This window comes from Xyrauchen texanus, chromosome 9, assembly GCF_025860055.1.
Source record: "Xyrauchen texanus isolate HMW12.3.18 chromosome 9, RBS_HiC_50CHRs, whole genome shotgun sequence".
Taxonomy (NCBI): Eukaryota; Metazoa; Chordata; class Actinopteri; order Cypriniformes; family Catostomidae; genus Xyrauchen; species Xyrauchen texanus.
In genome coordinates this window covers 15385868-15404122 of record NC_068284.1, presented here as the reverse complement: position 1 = coordinate 15404122, position 18255 = coordinate 15385868, and the positions used below count along the sequence as shown (strand labels likewise).

The 18255-nt window shown below is 38.3% G+C and overlaps 1 protein-coding gene across 2 annotated transcripts in view; it reads left to right on the top strand.

Moving 5' to 3' along the window:
- The window catches only part of LOC127649481 (pinopsin-like), a 66209-nt gene that overhangs the window by 8081 nt on the left and 39873 nt on the right, over positions 1-18255 (top strand). For both annotated transcript variants that reach the window (XM_052134588.1, XM_052134587.1), the window contains exon 2: positions 6421-6749. In XM_052134588.1, coding sequence (XP_051990548.1) covers positions 6421-6749 — 329 coding nt within the window. The remainder of the gene's footprint in view (positions 1-6420; positions 6750-18255) is intronic.

Here is an 18255-nt window from a genome sequence, read left to right as displayed (position 1 = left end):
TTTTGGAACTTTAAGTATCATGACCACTGATCTGAATATTAGGGGGGACACATTCTCCTCAATGTCTATGCTGCTTACAGCCCTGCTTTATACCCATCTCACTGTTACCCTGTTCCCCCAATATCTTATCCAAGTTATATTCTCCAATAAGTCCCATTTGAGCAGAGCAGTGAATGTTTTTGGCATCAGAAGGCTGCCAATGTATCCAACAGAGCAAGACTAATCATATTTGATTTAATTGTTTTTGTGAAAATCACATTTTGGCAGCTTAACAAGTGCCAGTTCTAGCCATTAGGCCCTAGGCAATATGTATGTTGGATTATGTGATGTTTGCATGCATTCAGCAAAACAAAGGATATTGTGGTAGACTTCAAGAAGAATCACATATATCACTCCCTCTGACCATCAATGGCTCTGTCATAGAGAGCTCTACATTTCTGGGAGTGCATATCTCGGAGGTTCTCACCTGGACTACCAAAGACACGTCACTAACCAAGAGGGCTCAGCCATGTTTATACTTCTTGCACTGGCTGAAAAGGGCAAACATCTCTCCATCTAACCTCATCACGTTCAAAAGGGGCACCATCCAGAGCGTGCTGGCCAGCTTCATCACGGTCTGATATTGAAATTGCAGCACTGCTGACTGTAAGAAACTCCAAAGGATAGTAAACACAGCTAGTAAGATCATTGGTGTTCCCCACCCCTATATCTCGGACATTTATTTCACACAGCTCCAGAAAATCCTCCAGAATCGTGAAGGACCCCAATCAGCCATCTCAGTCTTTTTCATCTCCTGCCATCATGCCGATGCATTAGGAGCATTCGTTCTAGTTCTACCAGACTAATGAACAGTTTTTTCCCCCAGGCAGTGAGGTTCCTCTATAACCACTGACCATTCTCACTCTCCTGAGGAGCATAACCCCTACTCTCCCTCCCCCTCCACATCATTTTAGTTGTTTGGACTAATGTATTTCTTTAAGCAGGCCCAGTCACTTAAATTATGTTGCTGTTTACTCAGGTTCACCTTGTATTATGTTTACAATATGTGAGTTCCTACAGTGCTCATATATGTAATGTTCATGATCCATTGCTTTTTATAATGTTCTGCAATTTTTCACATGTTTTCTCTTCACTATGTGAATTCCAAGTTGCAATCTAAGTCTTGTCTACCTCGTCCTTTAGCACATAACACTATGGTCCTGTGAGACACAAAATGTAATTCTCTTTTATATCACCATACTTTTCAAATGACAATAAAACAACTACTACTCCTACTACTATTATTAAACATTCTTGCTTGGATGGGGCGGACTTGCTCATCATATCATATCTTTTTATACTCTGAGGGTGGGACCCACTTTGAATCAGTGATATTGATTTGTTTTAATAAAAGAAAACTAATATATCCAATGAAATAAGCTGAAATGTTGAGCTGTGGCTGGGGAAGGATTGCTTCATTCATATTAATGTAGAATGCGCTACTGTCATGCAGGTCTATTGTTTTATTTTGTGACGAAGTTGAAGATATTGAAAATATTCCCTGTCATAGAATGTGTTTTTCGTATAGCCTATATAAGGATTGCTAAAGAACATTTATTAGATTATTAAATGTTATATAAAATCTACAAAGATTATTTTAAAAACAATTTACGTAATAAATGCACTTACTTAATTTGACATTAAAACATTCCTGATATGATTTCAAGAAAGGGACTAGATGGATTATAACTGTTTTCTTTGTGAAAAATAAATGTAGTGATTGTAGTTATTTTTAATCAAGTGAAGTAAAAGTGTTATAATTTATTTATGCTCAAAAAAAATATAAAAATGTTAAACATTTACTCAAGTACTGTAATGAGAGTAGTTGTAATTTGTTACTTTCCACCTCTGCTAAATACCAAGATGCCTTCACCTGGTTTCACAGGGGCTATAAAACCCCTTCTTCATAATAACACATGTTACACCAACAATATTCCCCCAAAAGCTGTCCCAACTACAGGTTCTCTGAGCTATTTGATATCTATGGCATTGTCCAAAATATTTTATGGTGAAATATTTAATATAGGTAATATTTTTGCAGTTGTTGTTTTTTATTTGAAGATATGGATGGGCTATTGTTACCAATGCTCCTCTTTTCATGAGTGACAAATGCATCCATGTTGTAGATGGACAGACTGCTATTGCTGAAGTCTGTGGATAGCTGCTGCTCGACATTAAATAGCCAGATGTAACAGTCCCCACACTGACTGAATCCATGGCAACAAAACAAAAAAATAATATATTTTTCAAATTGCAGCAATCAGGGACATCTGCATCCTGATAATAATTTTGTAAATATGAATCAATGATTCCAAAACTAATTTACCAAGTATTTATGGTAATGAATTTTTTTTTTTTTAAATATATAAATTATTATAAATTTTATATATGGCCTGCTCCCTCATTTTGAGTCGCACTAACCCCGGATCACATTTTGTGTATTATGCTCTATAAAGTAAAAAAGAAGGTCTCAACTTTCTAATGATATAATGTTTGTATGCTTTTATCCCTAACAAGCAATCAGCAATTGGAGCAGTAGAGGGATTCGATTTTGGATAGGATCAAATGTGACCATGCCCTTTAACTGGGCGCTTAACTCTTTTTTAAGAGTTTAAGTGTGTCTGTACACCTTAATTGTCACACTATTACACAGTTAGCTGAACTTGAAATCCACCGATGCTCTTATAGTCCTCCCCAACATTCACTTGAGGGTTTCATCAAGGACATAATAAACTTGATACTGAAAAATAATGGACAAGGTTTTGATATTTGTGTTGCATTAAAAACATCAAAGAATCATGAGTCTGCATTGATAGACACAGAAATCAATGTGTTCCACTCCAACAGAGTGTGTGCTTGGGTATTTACAAGGCTTTTTTCATTAACTGAAGCGGACTCGGATGAGCTAGTCTCAACTAGAACACCTCATTAGTGCATTTTGCTTTTAAGTGAAAATTAAGACTTGATACACTTCTGTGGTAAATAATTTCCATCTTACAAAGTCTGCAATACTTGATTTTTGCAAGGCCCATCTGTGTTTGTTTGTAAGAGGTCCTTTATTCATCACTTGATCATTGACACAGAATCACTGTTGTGTGTTTCTGGTTCACATCAGAACCAGACATTGAACACTGAATCATTGTTTCAGAATATTGACAATAAATTTCACTTAAAAATTTTACATTCTCTCCATTTATATGATGCCATGAAATTGTATATATAATGATATGAGTTGTCAATGTTTGAAATTTCATGTCAACTACATACTTTTATTTTAAGTTTGGGACCAAAAAATTAAAATGGAATTCCACATCTAACATTTAAGTGATATATGTTAAAATGACTATGTATAAAATATAATAATACAAAAATAAATATAAAACATTGTTTCTAGGGTAGGGCTTTGCACTTGTTTCACCAAACCCCTGCATAAATCCTACAAGCCTATTCTGTAAATTCTTTAATATTTACAGTGTTCATAATTTATGACTTTCTCTTTAAATATTTATATATTTACACATTTATTGCACAATTTGTTGTGCACTTACTTAAAAGTCACAACAAAGAAGGAGAATGAATAAAGAATGAAAGCCTGACTTATCATGCAAATGATTCAACTCAGTTTTACCAAAATACTTTTTATGTGCCTCAAAGCTGCTGTTCCACTTCTGTCACTCACTCGACGTTGTGTCGATAAAGTGACACTAGGGGTCGCTCTTGGGAGCGCCATTCATCACTGATCTTTTGAGAAAAGGCCAATGAAAATTGGGGAGAGGAATTTGCATGCCACTCCTCCAGACATACGGGTATAAAAGGAGGGAAAATGCAGCCACTCATTCAGATTTCTTCTTCAAAGCCGAGCGGTTGTATTTCACTGAGCTGAAACTACCCCTGGGCCCTTTAACAGTAAAATAGCTGATTTTCCTGTTTATTTTCCTAAAAAGAGAATATTTCCATACTAAAAGAGTGGCACTCACGAAAGTGTCTTTTTCAAGATTCCTTTTCGTTTGTGTGTTATTCCTAGTTGCGGTTGTTACTCTCAAGTATCTGGGTGCTTCCCATGCAGAGACTGCATTCGTGGATGGTTCATGTCCTCATTGTGAGAATATGACCATGGCTATGTTGCGGTCATGGCTTTCCTTCATAAGAGGGAATGCCATCCCAGTGGCTCCCCAGCTCGGTCCTTCTACCTACGGGTATGAGGAGGTTAGCACTGGGGACTTCAAAGGGAGCTTCTCCATCGGGAAACCCCCCCACGGACCTCCCATTCCCCAGTACACTCCTATGCCCTGCACAATTTCTGGGATGAAACTGCGGGCTCGTCTCACGGCGGGTTCACGGTTCCATTCGGAGCTCGCAAAGAGGATGAGCTATCGATTGCTGCATCAGAAGGCGGGCTCATCATATTTGACACGGAGGACTCGTTTGGACTCCCACCCTCGGGTGCGGTAGCCCAATTACAGGTTGACGTGGAGCTGGTGGCCATGCTTGCCTGGGCAGCTGCGAGCGTCAGGCTGGAGTTTCAGTAAATTTTTGTGACGTGTTTCAGATATATGCTCGCAAACACAGAGACTGCTGAAAGCTCACCTTTTTATTTTCTTTATTTTACAGAAGCACAAGGTTTTGTTGTTATTGTGAGGGTACACAAATGAATGTATACTTTATAACTTTATAGTCTCTAATGATGTCTTACACTTATCTGTATAAGTGTATTTTATGTTGTTTCCGCTGTAATGACGATCCATCGCGCCCATCGACCCCAGAGGGTTAACCCCCCCCAGGCTGCGCCTCGTTCACTTGTGGGACCTCACCGTGGTCTTTTGGGGGCTATGGGGAGCTCCATTTGAGCATCTAGAGTCAGCTGAGTTTAAGGCATTCTCTTTGAAGAGTGCCTTCTTGACGGCACTCACCTCCATGAAGAGGGTAGGGGACCTGCAGGCATTCTCTGTCAGCGAATCGTGCCTGCAGTTTGGTCCGGATAACTCTCAAGTTGTCTTGAGACCCCAACCGAGCTATGTGCCCAAGGTTCCTATGACTCTGTTCAGGGATCAGGTGGTGAACCTGCAAGTGCTGCCCCAGGAGGAGGCAGACCCAGCCTCAGCGTTGCTGTGTCCGGTGTCTATCTGGATCGCACGCAGAGTTTTAGAAGCTCCGAGCAGCTGCTTTGGTGGACAGCGGAAGGGAAGCTCTGTCTCCAAATAGAGGATCACTCACTGGGTCTTTGATGCCATCGCTATGGCATATCACGGCCAGCATGTGCCGCCCCCTGCTGGGCTGCGTGTCCATTCTACCATTGGCGTAGTGGCCTCTTGGGCTTTGACCAACGATGCCTCTTTAGCAGACATATGTAGAGCAGCGGGCACAAACAACTTTGTGAGGTTTTACAACCTCATGGTTGAGGAAGATTCATCCCGTGTGTTATCAGGTGACACAAACAGGTAAGTTCGGGACAGCTGGCCGGGAGTCTTCGGTGAAGCTCACCGCCAGCCCAGTAAGTGCATCAACTAGGCCCTGTACTGAGGTAGGTGCTCCACATGTGCTGGTTATTCCTTTGATAACTGTGTGATGTATTTTCCACAAAAGTTTTCCCTGTTGGCTCCTCTGCCTCTGGTCATCGTGTCTTGTAGTAACTCCTCCCCCCTTGAGTAGGATCTTTGAGCAGTTCAACTTGTCCCCGAGGTGCAGGGGACCGGTTAGAGGCCTACCAGTGCATTGGGGGTAGTTACGTTACGGCCTGGTGCTCGGGCAACGAGGCACACAGAACTCTGAATCTCGCACCGCCATTCCACGTAACACAGTTAGTAGTTGTGGTGTTTCCATATGGACCTCTAGTGTCACTTCATCAACACAATGTTGAGTTAGTGACAGAAGGGGAACATCTCAGTTACTAACGTAACCTCTCTTCCCTGATGGAGGGAACGAGACATTTTGTCCCTCCTGCCACTACTCTGAGCTACCCGCTGAAATGGCCGGGACCTTGTCTCGGCTCCTCAGTGCTATACCTGAATGAGTGGCTGTATTTTCCCTCGTTGTATAGCCGTATGTCCGGGGGAGTGGCATGCAAATTCCACTTGCCAATTTTCATTGGCCTTTTCTCAAAAGATCAGAGATTAATGCCGCTCCCAAGAGTGACCCCTAGTGTCACTTCATCGACACAATGTCTCGTTCCATCAGGGAACGGAGATTACGCAAGTAACCAAGACATTTTTCAGTCAGTTTTGAATTAGCAACAAGACATGAATTCTGCCTTTTCTATGGCTGATGAAAAAGTACCCTTGGTTGAACTCCTTGTGAGTACCGGTAGACTTGTCATATCTGGACTATTTAAACCTAAATTATATTATAACATTATTGAAATATGTATGCTTTTATTTTCTGCAGGCATCGTGTCCCTCATTTCCCTGGCTGTGCTATCGTATGAACGCTACTGCACAATGATGGGCCCCACAGAGGCTGATGCCACCAACTACAGGAAGGTGGCTGGAGGGGTAGTGATGTCCTGGGTCTACTCTTTATTTTGGACTCTGCCGCCTCTCTTTGGCTGGAGCCGTTATGGTCCAGAAGGGCCTGGGACCACCTGCTCCGTAGACTGGACAACCAAGACAGCCAATAACATCTCTTACATCATTTGCCTCTTTATTTTCTGCCTCATTGTCCCCTTTCTAGTCATTATCTTCTGCTATGGTAAACTGCTGCATGCAATTAAACAGGTGAGTAAAACTTTGATTAAAATCATTTTTCTTTCCTCTGAAATTCTGCATTCATCCTTTGTAGTTCAGTAGATTTTGAAGGTTAAGAGATTATATATATATATATATATATATATATATATATATATATATATATATATATATATATATATATAAATTTGCAGCTGTTTATAGTAATTTAGCTGCAGGAAACATCCTGAGGTTATGGTCGCAACAGAAAAGTGCTGTCAGACAGAAGTAGAAATATACAAACATTAACAAATTAAGGAAAATGTGGGGTTAAGCTTCAGAAGCAGACCAGGCTAAAATAATAAGCAAAAATCCAAGTTCCCCTTCTTCTTGCTAACCTGATCAAACAATAAGTAAAAGACAATTAAACTACCCTAACTTCTGAACCAAATAAACACAGGCAAAATATATGCAATAAACTAAAAATGGCATCAGACACCCTACTTCCCACTTCGAAAATTAAGTTTAATTTACAAGCATAACCACAAATGTTTAGTCCAAGTTAGTATCCAAAAAAATTATAAAATAAATCACAACTAGTATGGGCAAAAGGTCAAACACAGAGTTGTCTGATCAAGAAGGCAAACACTGGTGATGGTGCCAGCAAAAACACTTTTAAAGACTAAAAGACCCAGCTGGACCAGTCATCAATTTTGGTGTAGGAGCCAATCAGGAAGCGGCACACCTAGACTCAAACACAGACAAAAAACTCCAAAACATTACACATACAAAATACCACAAGATCATATCAGTTCCTTATGCAAATGCAGAGTGCTTGTAGGGAATTTCTTCCCCTCAGTTCTGGTTGCATGCCAAGACCCTTAACCACTAAGCTACCACTATTCTGTGAGGTCACCAAGTGTATTAAAAGTTTTTTGTAAGCACTGTCTTACTCCTAAAGAGGTAAATTGTACTATTGAGATCCCAGTTATATGTTATAAATGTTATACAGTTAGTAGCCTTATAGAAGCTAAATTATTTTACATGGAGCTGGGTTACCTCATTGGAGTTGCCATGTTGAGATTACATGATTTAATGAAATACAAAGTTGATCTCATTACCCCCATTATCAGCCTCTTTTTCACAAGGAATAAATGGTTGATTGTGAATTGTGAACGTCTGCAATACACTGGTAACTTTAAACCGAAGTCCCTTTTTAAGGCAAGTCAGCCCACTTGAGGGCCACATTGGGAACTCTCCCAGGAAGCTATTTTCTATGGATACAATCATACCAGTTTCTATGAATACAACCATACAAGGACAGCTCCTATTTACTTGAATAAGGAAAGACTGAAATCCCTAAAATGGCTGGTCGAGATTATGATCAATTTACATATTTCAAATCTGGAAAAAAATCTGACAACAAATAAATTGTGCTTTTTTTTTTTTTTTTTTAGCTTAGAACAAAAAGGGGGGACTTCCTTTTCTATACTTGCCATATTTAGTATTACAATTTGTTCCTATTAATTGTTTTTATAGGAAAGTGGTCCATCTCAGCTAAACTGTCTCTCCTGTAAACTACCTCTTTTTGAATAATCTAGCATTCACATCTCTAGTTGTCAGTATAGGTCCAAGATAACAGCCATATCGGCAAGTGCAACACAAACAAAAAATTACTTTGTGCACCTTTAAAGTTGCATCTGAGACAAGTCTGACAAAGCTGGTAAGCTGACAAAAACTTCTAAATCAAAGTTTGTCTTTCTCTTCCAATGGCTCCTTTTTGTCCCTCAATAGATGTCACTTTATACTCAGCTTAGTAAAATCTCAACACTGTAATTCAGCCATTAGCATGCATTTTACCCTCAATGTCTTAAAGGGGTCATGTCATTAGGAACAACATTTTCCTTGATATTTTTACATTTAAGGGATCATTATAAACATTATAAAAACATACTGTAAGTTTCAGATCTCAAAACTTCCTCTCAAGTCAAAAAAGAGCTTTTATTGTTTCTACTATGTAAAAAAAGTGTTTTGAAATTGGCTACATTGTGTAGTCAGAGTGCAGTGTCTTTTGAAAAATACATAATCGTCGCTGTGAACAGATAGAGCAGCTGAGGTACTTCAACTCGGAAGGTGGGACTATTGTTTGCACTTCAAAGATGTAAGCCAATTACAACACAGTGGGCGTTAATACAGAAGTCTTAGAGGAGACAGCACAGAAACAGAGTGTTTCAGACAGATGGCAGAGACAGTGGGAAAAGGTAATTTAACACTATATTATGTGAAAAAATTAGAAGTGAATCTCAAAGAAAATAATAGAGTAAAAAAATTAAAAATAAAGCATAACATGAGCTCATTAATCACTGGTGTCTTTCTATCACCAATGATAAGTCTAGCTGCATAAACACAAGCATGAATAACAACTGAAGTTCCCCGTCTGTCGCTCACTCGACGTTGTGTGAAATGAAGCGACACTAGGGGTCTTTCTTGAAGGCCTCGGTTACCTCTGAACTTGAGAAAAGACAAATGAGAAATTGGCAGATGTATGTCCCTCCCTCGACATAGGGGTATAAATGGAGGGAATCGTGAGTCTTTTCTCACGGACCTTTTCTCAAGTTCAGAGGTAACTGAGGCCTTCAAGAAAGACCCCTAGTGTAGCTTCATTTGACACAACGTCTCGTTCCCTCGATCGACCTTAATTTTTTTATGTCTGGACTCTGGTGACAAATTTAGCAGACTCCTTCCTCGCTGCAGAGAATGCACTAAAAAAGCAGACTAGCTGATGGTGTTGAATTCCCAATTTAATAAAACGATCGTCCTTCGACAGTACGATGCAGTGAGGGCAAAATAAATGAATCTGCTTTAAATAAGAGACCTAAAACTTTCTTTGGGTTTATCACAGATGAATCAATTATGGAGGATGTCAGAGGAGGAAGACGTCTAGACTGAAATGAGTTATGAGCTCAAGACTATTGCTCCTCCCTTGGGTCTATGGTTCTGCTTGAAGTCAAATCTTAATGGTTGAAATTTCATAAACGTTGCCTTTGGGAACTAGATGCTTAGAAGTTAATTTTATATTGTTGCAAAATGACACTATTTGCTAGACTCTGGGTAAATCTGTTCATTAAGAAGTTTCTTGGAGAAGTTTGTATGTTACTTGTTTTGCTCATATGTGTATTGGGCTCTCACATGTGCCAATGGTATGTGAAAATGCATTGCATTCTTTAATAGTGAGGTCAGTTGGCTGCTGTTATGTGTGTGCTCAAAAAGCAAAGTAGACAAACATTGTGTGAGTTCTCTCTCTTTATTTCTTCCTCCACCTTTTCTTAAAAGGTATAAGTGAGTTCTTGTAAGCTTTATACATCTTATTGATTTTTACATCTTAGCTGATGTGTTGTGCAGATGGAAGGACTCTCAGCAATGGATTGTTTCCTATACAAATAATTGAAATACAAGCCCTAAGACAATGATAAAACAAGCCCTACTACCTGCCCCTTTTCTTTACTAAATTAAATGTGAAGTCTGGGAAAGTAATTCAAGAACATACATAGCACTAGCATTTTTGAGGCCATTTATAAGTAGTTTACATGAAAAACGTTTGGAAAGTTGACAAGTCACGCAGTAAGGCATGCTAGACTTCATCTAAACTATTTTAAACTGCAATTAGTATGCAGCTAACAGATCAATATTTAAGTCCGGGTTTGCAATAAATTCTCACCGCTTCCCAGTAGGTGGCGATATGCACGAACAATGTGAATCTTCAAAAACAAAAGAAGAAAAATTGAAAAGTGAAAGTGGAGACTGATAGTAAAACAAGGACTTAAAAATGTATCTGTTTTTCACCCACACTTATATTGCTTCTGAAGATATAGATTTAACCACTGGAGTCTATTATTAAGTTTCTTAGAGAACATGGATGACCAATGTAAGTTTGCATGGTTATTATTTGACATCATCTAAGTCCTTGTATTCATCAATATTTTACACCGATCTCAACCAAAGATCGCTCTGATAGCGGTTTAGACTTGCTTTCTATACCATGAACTTAGCATTTAAAACAGCTTTTCAAATCATCTCGAATGTTGTATGGTTGTTTAGGTACTAGAAGTTTCATAATGTTCTGATTAATTTTGTATATGCCAATTCAACAAACCTGGCAATTGCTGGTTGTTCTTTGTTCTTGTTGATTCTCACAGTTGTCAATTCATGTCATTGTTTGAACCACAATACCCACATAAACTTGTTGTAGAGTCCACATAAAACAAGGCCATGTTGAGAATACGGCTGAATGATTGCCACAGATGCACAATGCTGCTCACCATAACGTGCCAATATAATGCACATTGTTCATTCTCACAGACCACCCGTTCATTTTGACTAAACTGCTACCAATATAACTACCTCAAATCACATCTTCTACAATACACAACCCTATCAGGCATGCTGTGCCACAACAGCTTTGTTACCTGCCTGAAGGCATGTATCAGAACTGGGGGTCTGGAGACATGTGTTTATCTGAAGAAGCCGGGGACATTTAGATATAATTTCTAATTGTGGAACGGCTGTGTTGGTGCATGGTTCTTCACCAGTCTGGGGATTGTAGCCACCTGGACCTGAATTGGTGTGAATCAGCAGTGTTTTGAGACAGTGTTGTGTAGGATATGACAGAACTCAGAATTTGGCCTCAGGCACTGGATGTGTTTGCGGTTATTTTGAGATGGTGGATGGGCCGGTCTGGACATTATCAGCCCTGCTGCAGCTGTGTGGATGTTACAGTCTGGGCAGCTGAATGCCTCAGGCACAGGCTTCTCACAAACAGATACAAATCCACACATACTTTTACAACCTGAGGACTGACACTACAACCTACAGGGGGAAAAGCTTTGTGCTGAGAGAGAGAATGAGAGTGAAAAGGTAAGGGGTGTTCCAGCTGGTAATTCTCAACTGAAAAACAGGGCTGTACATTGGTGTCTATGATGCGATTTTGTTTGGATTCATTAGATTTAAAGGAGTAGTTCCTCTAAAAATGCATATTCCATAATTTTTTATACTCACACTTATGTCATTCCAAATCCATATCTTTTTCTGTGGAACACGACAGGAGAAATTGTAAGCTCGTCTTTTTCATTCAAGCTCTAAAAAGGACAAAAAAAAAAAGCACTAATAAAGACGTCCATATGGATCAAAGTCTTCGGAAGACATATGATAGCTTTGTGAGGAACAGACAAAAATTGAAGTTATTTGCTGATAATTTTGGTCTCTATTCAAATCACTCGAAATGGATCACTAAATCAGTGAGTTGAAATAAAGAAACAGATCAGTCCATGTGGCATGGGGGGCGTAGTCTCTCCCACTCTGACGCTCTGGTGTACCTTTTCAGGTCTCACTCCACCATCACTATAAATAGAGACAGGTGTTAGAGTACTCACAACCCAGGTGATGAGCCTTACCACCTCCCTCTCCTACAGACTGACATATGACCACACCCCCCATGCCGCACATTTTTCTGTTGAGTCATTTCTTTTCAAGTGGTTGATCTGGCTCACTAATCGAACTGATCTGTTTCTTGAGTTCAACTCACTGATTTAATGATCCAGTTGAGGATGAGATGATTTTCCATGAATAATGACTTACATTCTGGTATGTTCCTCGAGTCATGTAGAATACTTTTATGATGTTTTATGAGTTTTTGTTTTTAAAGCGTCAAGCTTCAAGTCAAAGACATGGTCACAATGAACACTTATTATATGGATAAGAGCTGTGTGAAGATTCTTAAAGAACTTATCAAGCACTGTAGCCAACAAATACAAAATCATTAAGCAAAAATATAGACAGGACGTCTGAACGGAGCATTTGTTAAGTAAACTTAACTCATCTGTGATTAAAGTATCATTGTTTTTATTTATATTGAGTTATAGCACGTCTTACACATTATAAGGGAAATTATGACATGAATCTCGGATCGCCATAAGGGATATTGGACATCTGGTGAACTAAAATGAAGATTTTTAGAAGCATTTCTCAGCACTTTAGGTCCATACAATGCAAGTGAATGGGTGGCAACATTTTAAAGCTAAACAAACAACAAACATAAATCAGCATAAAGTAATCCATAAGACTCCAGTTGTTAAATCAACATCTTCAGAAGCAATGTGAGAGGTGTGGATTAGAAACAGAGAAACGAAAAATCTGAATTTGTGTTCTGCAGAAGAAAGGAAGTCATACACATCTCAGAAATTTTTTTTATATATATATATATATATATATATATATATATATATATATATATATATATATATATATATATATAGATATAGATATAGATATAGATTTTCAATGATATTCAGGTCTGGGGAATGGGATGGCCATTCCAGAACATTGTACTTGTTCCTCTGCATAAATGCCAGAGTAGATTTTGTCAACAACTTTGTCTTGTTGAAATATCCAGCCCCGGTGTAACTTCAACTTTGTGACTGATTCCTCTACATTATTCTCAAGTATCTGCTGATATTGAGTGGAATCCATGTGACCCTCAACTTTAACAAGATTCCCAGTACCGGCACTGGCCACACAGCATGATGGAACCTCCACCAAATTTTACTGTGTGTAGCAAGTGTTTGTCTTGGAACACTGTGTTCTTTTGCCGCCATGCATAATGCCCCTTGTTATGACCAAATAACTCCATCTTTGTTTCATCAGTCCACTGCACCTTCTCCCAAAATGAAGCTGGCTTGTCCAAATGTGCATTTGCATACATCAAGGGACTCTGTTTGTGGTGTGTGTGCAGAAAAGGCTTCTTCCGCATCACTCTCCCGTACAGCTTATCCTTGTGCAAAGTGCTCTGAATTGTTGAACGATGCACAGTGACACCATATGCAGCAAGATGATGTTGTAGGTCTTTGGAGGTGGTCTGTGGGCTGTTTTTGACCGTTCTCACCATCCTTCACCTTTGCCTCTCCGATATTTTACTTGGCCTGCCACTTCTGGCCTTAACAAGAACTGTGCCTGTGGCCTTCCATTTCCTCACTATGTTCCTCACAGTGGACACTGACAGATTAAATCTCTGCGATAGCTTTTTGTAGCCTTCCCCTAAACCATAATGTTGAACAATCATTGTTTTCAGGTCATTTGAGAGTTGTTTTGAGGCCCCCATGTTGCCACTCTTCAAAGGAGAGTGAAAGAGAACAACAACTTGCAATTGGCCACCTTAAATACCTTTTCTCATGATTGGACGCACCTGTCTATGAAGTTCAAGGCTTTATGAGCTCACCAAACCAATTGTGTGTTCCAATTAATCAGTGCTAGGTAGTTACAGGTATTCAAATCAACAAAATGACAAGGGTGACTAAATGTATGCACCTGTCTAATTTCATTTTGATGCATATTGCACATTTTCTGTTAATCCAATGAACCTCATTTCACTACCGAAATATTACTGTGTCCTTCAGTCATTTGATAGATCAAAATGAAATTGCTGATCCATACACCCAATTATTTATAAATGAAAATCATGGAAATTGTCAGGGGTGCCTAAACTTTTGCAAACACACACACACACACATATATATATATATATAAAACGCTCAGCATCTGCTTACAGTTGAACGCAAGCCTTTAGTCCATATAAATGTGCATAAATATACACAGACGGTTGGCATATGTGCACTACGACTGCTATGAAACACCGGACAATTTGTCTTCAGGAGTTTAGACCCATAAAGATGTTTTTATATTCTTTCAGACTCAAGTGATACAAATGCTGGTATCTCCTGACCTCCTCACACACATGCCCTTGACTTGCACATCCACTGTTAATGTTTTAACTTTCGTCTCCTGATGTTTACTGGCGATTACATCTTCTTCTAGTGCTTCTTTATGACAGCAATGGCTCAAATGTTAGTGTTGCCACCTCATGAACCCACTAATTAGTGCAAATTACTCCAGGCGCATGCACATTCTGTGGTTAGAAAAAATCGGGTTGTGTGCATTCAGTGCTCGAGCACTCTGCTGCTGACAAGATTTGTGTCACACATCTTACAGATTGTAGAGTTTTAAATGCCTCAATTCTTCCAATTTGTCTTTTGGAACAGTGGTCTCAAAGCTGGATTATTTGCTGAAGCATCAGTTGGCAAATTAACAAGTCTTGAATGATCTTTGCTCTTGAAGGACTATGCTGTATTTGGAGGCTCCTTATATACTATGACATGATTGACTCACCTTTTTAACATCCACGGTTTTACATTGCCTTGTTATTTCAAATTTGTATTAGTAAATTGAGTGTGTGGCAATCATCTGATTAAAAATAACTGTACATTTTCAAACAACAATGAAATTAACAAGGAAAAACATCATGTATTGTGTAGTTGTAGTTCTTTCAATATAGCAACGGGTGAATATAATTTACAAATCACTCCTTTTTGTTAGCACTTTTTATACTGTCCCAACTTTTTCGGAATTGGGGTTGTACACAACAAAGGGAACATACAACAATGCACATCACACATGTACACAATATATGCACAACTGCAAATAGCAACATACTGAGTGTCTGGACTGCTGATTACATCACAAATGCAAGGCAGCTGAACATTTTCTTAAACTGCACAAGGTTAATCGAACAAATTCATTCAATTAATGCTTTTAATAATACTTTCTCAACACTTTGTTGATGTTGTCTAGGTGTTAGTTGTGTGGAAAACATTGATTATAATCAGATTTGTAGACAGAAGAGAACTAATCTTGCCGCACCAGTGTGATCAAATTATGTCATGCGCGTGCATGCGGAGGGCATCAGAAATCTGACAGGGCACAAATTTCGGCACAACACCAGCAAATTAATCCCCCACTCAAGCCTGGATTCAGTTTTACTTCAAGCATGCCCACTGGTAGATATGGTCATGCTGTGCACTTTTTATCCCGATAAATAAAATTAATATTTCTCCCGATATACACGATCAGGGTAGGGAAGGTTACATTTTAAATGTATTGCACTACAAATTACACAATACATGCTGTAAAATGTAATTTGTAATGTATTCCATTAGATTACTCAAGGTCAGTAATGTATTCTAAATACTTTGGATTATTTCTTCATCACTGGTAGATTTTTTCACTTGATTTGACTATAAAATTCTGCCAGTACAGTAAGACAAAATACACGTTAAAAATACATTCTCTGAAAACCCTAAAAACAATGCAAAAATTATTATCAAGAATAAGATTTTGGCCCTAATATCAAAGGTCTTACTAGAAAAAAGAAATTATGATCTAACGTGAATTTTCTTGATATAAAAATATGATTGTGTCTGGTAACATGTGCATTTAAAATGGCAAGAAATAGCATTTTAGCTTAGCGTAAAGCTGACAATTTGAGACAAATTTAATTCAAACTGATTTCTCTGTCTGCTCGTATGAATGTAACACATCATGAGAAAGTGTTTCACTGATGTTCAAATGCACTTTGGATCACATTATTTATATGTATAAATATTTTCCATCTGAAAAGACTAAATATTAAAATAAACAAATGACAATAAAATACAAAGTAATCTCTTCAGTAATCAAAATACTTTTTGAATGTAACTGTATTATAATTACCAATGATTTAAATTGTAACTGTAGTGGAATACAGTTACTTATATTTTGTATTTTAAATACGTAATCCTGTTACATGTGTTCTGTTATTCCCCAACCCTGTACATGATATAGCAATTTCTCTGTCAATTGACACTTTATATCATTGCCACATTTATCATCATATCGCCCAGCCCTCTGCTGAATTATATGCATCTAGGAACAAATGCAGTCACATGTGTCCGATCAGTGCAAAGGATGATCTTGTATTGTTCTGCCATGCAGCTCAATCCGTAGTTCATTCTGAGGTTGTCTTCAATTCTGAGGTTGTCTTCAACTATTCTTCAGTGCTGTGAAGTTTGAAAACCCTGCTTCGCACAAAAACGTGAAGGCAAAAGGCAGAGGCAATTTTAAAACTGCATATACAGTAAATATACACAAACCAGAGGCGCAAAAAACATATATGCAAGGTATGCAATGCATAAGGGCGCCATGTAAAAGGGGGCGACAGTGGATCATTAAATGTGGTGCAATCGGCCCCCTCAACCCCTCCAACATCACCCCCCCTCCCCAATGCTTATAATGGATGAACCCCCTCGCTTGACAGATACATGTTGCAAAACAACATTTTGTGCCCCATTAACTATAAAACTATAGCAGATGTTGCAGCTACTGTAAATCCGAAGGATTTTAAAGGTAACTCATTATATTAAAGATAATATTTTTGTAGTCGTATTTATTCGAAGATATAGATGGGCTATTGCTACCAATGCTCCTCTTTTCATGAGTGTCAAATGCATCCATGTTGTAGTAAATAGACAGACTGCTATCGCTGATGAAACAAATAATCGAAATAAATAATTATAAATATTATATGTGACCTACTCCATCATTTTGTGTCAGATTGACCTGTTACAAACCATTTTAGGTCTAGGGGAATTAGGGTGCAACATTTAAAAGAAACACTGTGCATGTACTGGGAAGCAAACACACCAACAGGTTTAATATAAGTATCAATATTTATTATGAAGAATAATGGGAGAACACATATCCCATAATAAGTATTTAAATAAGTTTACAAAAGATATACAACTATAACTATAAACAAAAAAAAAAAAACTATAAATCACACAAGGAAAAGGGGAAAATTAAAAGAACTTGGACCTTGCCAAATCAAATAAATAAATAAAACAATAACCTTACTAAAAGAAAATAAACACTCCTAATCTAACCAAACAATTAAACTTCACAGAAAACCATATCAGAAGAAAACTAATCTATAGCGCCCTAAATAACCTGCTCACTATAACCAAAAATACAAGAGATGGCACGCGTCACTAACCTAGTGTTCAAACACAATTGAAACCTCAGTGTGGCACATGTATATCACGTGATATCTTACCTGTCCTTTTCCTTTTCCCCGTTTAATAACATCAGTTTTACAACCAGATAATTTAACACGAAGAAAGAAAACAAAGAAAAAAGGAACGAATAGGCCATCACATTAAGGGATCAAAGAACACAGACTTTAACATAGACATTTACCAGTTATCAAAGTGATACAGGGCAAACAATTACAACAAACGCACAGGCAGGCATCAAACAAAGAAAGAATCCTCTCACTTTCCACGCAAGCACTCTCTTTTATACTCGCATAACCTGCCCTCATTGGTGGAGACATGCGATGTCGTCAACATGCCTCTCTAAAATTGACAGATGAACGGGCCAATTAAATACCATGCCAGCCTGCTGAAAACGAAAATAAAAGGCGAGAGACAGAGAGAGAGGGAGAAAAAAAAACAAACATACTCCAAAACACAAGTCACACTTATCACATGGGATGTAACAGACCCATAATCACATTATGTGTATTATGCACTTAAGTAAAAAGGAAAGTCTCAGCTTTCTAATTATATTTTTTATGCTTCTATCAAAAACCATTGCCGAGATAGAAATATGTGAATGTTGGGTGTCATAAAACCTT